The sequence below is a fragment of the Thermobia domestica genome, chromosome 8 (genome assembly GCF_964235325.1).
Source record: "Thermobia domestica chromosome 8, izTheDome1.hap1.1, whole genome shotgun sequence".
Taxonomy (NCBI): Eukaryota; Metazoa; Arthropoda; class Insecta; order Zygentoma; family Lepismatidae; genus Thermobia; species Thermobia domestica.
This window is the reverse complement of record NC_137461.1, coordinates 83351539-83358995: the sequence shown is the minus strand read 5'-3', so window position 1 is coordinate 83358995 and position 7457 is coordinate 83351539. Positions and strand designations below refer to the sequence as shown.

The 7457-nt window shown below is 35.8% G+C and overlaps 1 protein-coding gene across 2 annotated transcripts in view; it reads right to left on the bottom strand.

The window, feature by feature from the left end:
* Positions 1-1133: 1133 nt before the first annotated feature.
* Rad9 (cell cycle checkpoint control protein Rad9) overlaps positions 1134-7457 on the bottom strand; it is a 48328-nt gene continuing 42004 nt past the window's right edge. Inside the window, exon 7 of one of the 2 annotated variants that reach the window (XM_081768653.1) lies at positions 1134-3182. In XM_081768653.1, the coding sequence (XP_081624779.1) occupies positions 2905-3182 (278 nt within the window). In that variant the 3' untranslated portion in view covers positions 1134-2904. The remainder of the gene's footprint in view (positions 3183-7457) is intronic. The other variant, XM_081768652.1, reaches the window with a different exon arrangement.

The following is a 7457-nucleotide window of genomic DNA, read 5'->3' as shown; positions in this document are numbered from 1 at the left end:
CCAAGAAGCAAGCGCAGATCTAAAGGGAGCTTGTTGTTTGCCAAAAATACAGAGGTTTTTTCTTAATCTAGTTTTCTATACGTACAAGGGGTTAATTTTCCATTCTATCGAACTTTTACGTAACATTATGTTCCGGGACCCTGCCGCGAATTATTTTAATATTATTGCTAAATTGACGCTTACTTGAAGTGCTTTTATTCTGATCATCGACCATTTTTTCAAGAATAACAGGCTCGAAGTTATTTTCTTTCTAATAAATTCTAATACATGTTAGGCCTATGTTCCGATTTCGGGACAGTATAAAAGCCCTGACACATGAAGCGAACTGTAAATTAAAAAAAAAAAAAAAATAAAACAAAAGTATGATATCCACCACGTCAACCTAATATTACATATACCATTCTTACTCACGGAAACTTTTATCTTGTTACAAGCAAAGACAAGTTGTTTCTCCGCCTCCATTGTCCTTTTAGTTTACAAAACAGAAATGCACATAAAGCACTAAACAATTAGCGTTACTTAGAAATTAACAGTTTTCTTGACAGTAAACACCATTGCAAATTTCACATTTTATACAACCTGTCGTATATAATTACAGAAAAAGTTTCACCTAAAAGGAAGATGTACTTACCTTCATAAGTAATTTGAGCCTCAGATGAAATCCGCAAAAGAAATGTGAGCGAATTATCAGGAGTAATAAAACAATCGACGTAACAAAAAGGTAAACTTATTATTTAATCATTACCGTTGACAATTCTAATAATCCCAATTATATATATAAATTTTTAACGTTTCGGGAATCTGATTGAATAAAATCTTGAAACCTAAACCAACTTACAAAACATCACGAAGTTAAGACAATAATCTTATAATTTCTCTGCATAAGTTTCTAATACAGTATTAAACACTAATTTTAGAAAAATATTATTGTAAAGGGATCTTCCAAAGTTACAAAATAAAAATTTAAATTAAAGGTATTGTCGTAGTCTTGAACAACGCATCTCAAAAATAAAGTTATGTAGCAACTTCCAATGTAGAAAAATTTTGGTATTTTTCCACGATCGTAGAAAATATAAAAAATGACTCGCGTATATTTTATAAAAGAAAATGGTATAGTATCTCTCTCCCAGCAGATGTACTTACTGAAAATTTCGACTTCACTATTTGTACCTATTGAACTGTAGACTATGTTAAATGTTAGGATATATAAACAAAGAAGAAAACGTTTTTTCATACTCAATTTATTGTGTACAAAATTACACAAACATCTTTAACTATGAAAACAGGTAAGTTTGAATGAGATCCAAGTTTGAGTTCATACAAAAAATTTATATAGTTCATTTCTTTCATCATGGCTAGTCTTACTGGCTTCTTCAATTGTAGAATGGTATTTCATTGATCTAGGAAACAATACTTACGAATTATTCTCTCACTGAGAGTATTAATTACATTATTACATGCCTTATTTCAATTTCATAGAAATATATTAATTTCAGGGTGATTCTAAATTATCGGTGCAAAAGTTCGGGAAGTAGTACTTAACAGCAAATGGAATAGTAAGTTTTAATATGATATGGATAAAAATGATTTGTTTGGTAGCTAGAGACGAAGAAAGATACTGTCCGCGATTGTTTCAAAAGGATAAATCTTCGATACTCAAAAGATGTTTATTTTTTTAGTTTTCGTTCAACGACTATGCTTCGAGGCTAAGTATGACGTTGGTGAGATAACGATGGAATGAGGGAAAGGGAAACCCCACGCATACAATAGTCGTCCACTACCAACTGCATTTGGCACGAAATGGAATCGACCCCGAGGCCCCACGCATCAGAGATGAACGCTCTACCACTGCACTATTACGGCCTCTAAAAAGAAGTATTCGAGAGATTCAATGGTTCAAGGTAAGACGATATGCAGAGGCGCATAACACTAGCTCTGGTTAATTATGGTTGAAATCATACTGTCACTCGAAAATGGCATACAGGAACTAAAATAAGTATGTGTAAGTGTGTGACTGAAAGTAACAAAATCTTTTATTATGACTATTATAATTAATTTTTACTCTGGTATGTTTACACAAAACTTTGAGAAAATATACTGTCTCTGCTTTCTCTTTCTTTCTCTCTCTCTCTCTCTCTTTGAACATTGGTGGAGTTAATCCGTATCATAATATTCGATGATGAAACGCTGTGTAAACATTTCACGGAAAAAAATAATGATGGATTATTATTGTCTATGAAAATGCACTACTGATTGTAAATCGCTTGTTCATCATTTATCCATGGAATACCTTTTGCAAAAATAATTTCATGAATTACATTTTCTTTGATGTGTTTGAACAACATAGTTATTGGATTTTCCAACTGTTGCTACAGTGCCTTTGATGTCTTTTTGCTACTGAACAAAAAGCTTTTCCATTTTTGTTCTATTGTTAGGAACCATGTCCTGAAGTTTTGCACGATCATACAGAATCACCCTATATACATATCATATTAACTTAAATGTTGTATATAATAAAATAAGTTTTCTTTCGCCACGTAAGTTAATATTTTGCGCATAATATTGTCCTTACCTTTTTCGTTATACCAACGTGCGTTAGGTGAATGTCATCATCTTGAAAATGACTCCCGCGGCCCATCATTTACTATTAATGATTATGCAAAAATGCTCTAGCAGTTATACGTTAAAATCTGTTACATAAATAACTTTTTTTTTTACCCGTATATTACGTAGTCATAAATAAAACAAACTGTCTTAATGAAAGAGGTAAAGGTGGTACGTAACGTAAGTCTTACCACATTGCCCTTTGTGATGTATCACTGTAAGGTAAGGGCAATATTACACTTATGAAAAGTCTTCATCAAAAATTATACATTTCACTCTTTCGTGTTGAAAGTTGCATTATCAACTTTCTTCATCTGAGTCTGGAGCCCACACTTGTTGACGTCCTGGTATTTTAGATGCATCAAAAGTGGCCTCAAAACATCGTTGGAAGAAAAATCGTGCTCGTTTCGGAGGAGGAGTTCCAGGCACCATATCGTCGTCTTCATTTTCATTATTGTTGTTAACACAATTATCTTGAAACCTCAAATTACTACCAGAATTTTCGCCTTCAAGGTCATTAACTATAGTGCTCATATCACCCAAAGAGAAGCTATAGTTGGGCATTGCTCTTGAAGTACCTGTATGGAATATGGAAATTAAAATATGTATTAATGTATACTTGCTCTTTACACTATCGTCCTCAGAAGACAAGAGAATGGGAAAAAGGTGACAGTAGGAATGCTGATGTGGACACACGGGAATCCACTTCTGTATGACGAAGAAGTTCACAAAGACAGAAAACTAAAGTATATTCCTGGATTCTAAAGCTATTAAAGAATAAGGAAAATTTGTTTGTATAGTCTCCAACTCAACACTAATGTTTTTACAATTAGGAAGAAAGAACTCTAACGTACAGAATACTGGCACGCCTGCGGCTTAAGGAGATATTTAAGCAATAATGCGAAAAGATTTCCCTAGAACAAGCCATGATTTAGGAGAGACCCGAAAGTATATGTGCTAATAAAATTTTATACTAACTGACGGACATATAATTTTCGTGCATTAATATCTAAATTTAATTAATATCTAAATATTTCGTGCATTAATATATGAAGTGATCATCATGCAAATCTTTCGTAAGATAAATCAAATACTTCAAATTCTTTGGTGTTCTTATCTTTTCAACCAACATGCATGACCTGTTCGTAAAATGTAAGGTGAAACAAACAACCTTAATAAATATACATTGGTTCGAAAAAGGATGGTTTCTGAAAAACTGTGAGAAAATTAAACAGTGTGGCTTCTAAGTACTATTCATATATGAAAATAATACGTACAACAGAGAAAGAATCTAATAAATTACAACTTAAAGTTCATTGTGCCTACCCTTAAATACAATATTTATAATCTTATAAGAGCTGTCCAAGAACCATCCAAAGGTACGGAAAATATCCATGATACATTGAGTGTTAATGAACTTTAAACAAAAGAATTGTAGCTAATGCGTCATAAGGCTCTGGAACGTTCTACGTGAATATACTTTAAACAACTTTCCCATCAATGTTCACTTCTTTTAATTTATACTTCAATTTTTACAATTTTAAGAGCCTTACATGTATATAATTCTTGAAACAGTAAAAAAGTTGCATTGGTGTGTAAGGAATTCAAGAGAAAGAATTATTTTAAAACATGGCAGAAATATATAAACTTAAGAAGCACCACTTATCAGCTCTTCTCTACTGTGCTACGGATTTATTGGGTAAATATTTTCGCAGCCTTTACTGGCATCATTGTCAAGATACATATAATAATCAGAAGTTTGCCCAAGATAAAAATAGTCGACTTCGAACTATTTACCAAGCTAGTAAATCTCCTTTCTTCACAATTGACTCTGTTTCATGTAACGGCCACAGGCCTGAATCATGGTCCGGCAGTACAGTTTTCACTGTAGCGAACTTCTATATAAAATGGGAAAGGGAATGTCTCGCCACACCACTTTGGCAAATTTCCAAAGATCTACAAAATACGGAGACGGCGTCGAGGAACTCCCTGTTTGTGTCTAAAACCCACTGGACTCCGTCTGTGATGCATCTGTGGATTTCACAGGGACGGACGAAAATGGAATCACTTGAATCCCCATCTCTTCTGCCTTCCTTGTGTAGAATGCCTGCCTCCACCACCAGTAACGCCTTGGAAAATTTCCCTGCACTGCAGCACAAAGAATGGCTTTTGTGGTCTGTTTGACGGTAGTAAATGGATCAAACTCTATTGATCTCACCTAGGTAGACACCTCTTATCTAGGAAGCACATCCATTTCCATTTATTCCCTGCGAGGATGTTTCATAGTCTTCTGGTATCTGCGAACTTCTCCTGGATGTGGTGCTCTGTGAGACGGTGTGCGTGCTTTGTGACGAGCTTCCAATGCAAGATTCTTCAGATGACACTGGAAACTGCGCCTTTTGAGATACTGTATCGTATAGCCAAACTTGCGTGGCGAATGATCCTGTGTCGCTGCTCCCCTAATGGTGCGCATTGTATTGGGGGTTCGAGCGACTTAAGGCCAAGCTTCCCCTCATTATTTTCGGCTGATTACGTACCGCGGGGGCCTGTTGGGTATATCGTTAGATGAGACCCACACTAGCTTTGCTGGTGATTAAATACATTTCTTTTGCACCGTTTCACTATTGCTGAGTGGCTATAAAGAGCAGTGGAAAGGCCACAAATAAGTCACTTCTACCTTCACCGTTCCACGCATCGGTGTCAACTGACACTGCCATCAAGTACAGGCTTCCCAGTGTAGCCAGCAATGTGTCGGGACATAATAGCGGTTAAATGGGTTGTTCATGAGAGCCAGTGAAAGTCGTCTATTGTTATCGTGGATAACCTTCTTTAGTTGGGAAAAATGAAATGAAATCTTTCAGTTTAACGTCCCAGGTTTATGCCTGTTAGCCTAAGGAAGACGGATGGTTAAGCCAAGTGAACGACGATGGAAGAACTGGTGGAATAAGTGGGAGCAAACGGGTGTACTCGAGAAAATCACGCACCGGGGATCGAATCAGGTATTCCGGTGAAGGAAAGATAACATGACTCCCGCGTGAAGGAAAGGATGAATGTAAGAACAGTTACGAAGAAAATCACAAAGATGAAAAAAAATATATATTTAAGATGCTTTGTCACATAAATTTGTTAGTTTTCTCTTCCATTGTAATTTGAAGTAACATTCGAAGACATTGATCGTAGTGTTTTATGTGTTTTCATAACTCTGTTCTTCCTCTACAGCATTTACGCTTCAAAGAAGGAAAATCCGACCTCACAAACTCTCTGCGTTCCAGTCAACATTTAGTTTAATGAGGATCTGCATCATTCCACTCTCGAATTGCCCGCACAGGGGATACTCTCATGTTACCGTCATAGGCCAACTTCATTTGACGACTACCTTTCAAAAACTTGATGCATGTCTCGCACAAGCTCTGCATGAGACAAACTCCACCATTCCACTATCGCCGTAAATTTGCTCTTCCGACACGAGCTGTTCATATAGATTTCTTGTTGCGTTGCCACCACCGATTGAAGAATAAATAAATAAATGAAAATGTCTTTGTGGCAATATGAAGCCGAGAAAAAATGACAGCCCCGACATGATTGGACGGCGGGACTTCCAAAATGGGAAAAGTACAGAGAAAAGAGTCCAATTAAAATAAGGTGAATTGTTGACCTTATTTAACCAATAGAAAAATTATAAGTTCGTTGTTTTGAAGCAGAAAGCACTCTTCTTATTAAAATTATTTCCAACATAACAATACTGTTAGTCGAAGCAGTAGGAGACAATTTTGGTTAGTACACTGCACTTTTTGTATACGGGATGCCGCTTGGGTCACTTGTAGGTGGAACCTAAGAGAGTAATTTAAGAAGGGGAGCTATTCAAAATTTCCCTTAGGATCGAAGATGGCGGCTATTTTCCAAAATAGAGTTCGCAAATCGAAATATCGTTAACATTGCCTAATTATATCGTGTTTGGAGTCGTTCAAACATATTTCTGACTCTTAGAACACGAAGCTGAAGTCGAATTAAGGATCAGACATCAATGTACACCAGATTATTAGGCCCTATCGTCTCTTTCTTTCTTTTTTCTTATGTATAAAGCTACATGACCTAACTGACTGACTGACATAATATAAAGATTTCTTCAAATTGACACAGGAAGTTGAAATTTTGTATATTTATTATTTCGGAAGAGAAACCAATATATATATATATATATATATATATATATATATATATATATATATATATACACGAAAAAATTGCTTTTCTTTTTTATAGTGGTACGGCCCATACTAGTCAATTTTGGTTAGCATAATTACGTACTTTTGAACAAGTTACTGTTTGGTTCTCTTATAATTGAAACCTAATAGAGCAATTTAGGAAGGGGAATTAAAGCAAAATTTCCATTAGGATTCAAGATAGCGGCTGTTTTCCAAAATGGCGTCCTCAAACTACGATTTCGTTAATATTATCTAATAACATTGTATTTGGAGTTATTCACACATGAATAGCGTGGTTTAAGGTAGAGACCTGCACGGGCCGGGCTTGGTCGGGCCGACTCTGTTATTTCTTTGGGCCGGGCCGGGCTTGGGCTGGCTGACACTGATTTCTCTTCAGGTTGGGCTGGGCTGGGGCCGATCAATTGCAATTCTTTAATAATTATTGACTTTCGTTAAACGATAATTGGAATAAAGCCAAACGTTGAAGAAGTGTATCCGTGAAAAATGTTACAAAGAATGCAATAGCTACTTACAGTTTGTGTTGCTTAACAGCTCCACTTTCACTATAGAGGATTGCAGGCATTATGCGGTAAATTGAGCTCTGACCTTGACCTTCACTGAACTCAAAATATAACAAGAAGGGGTGGG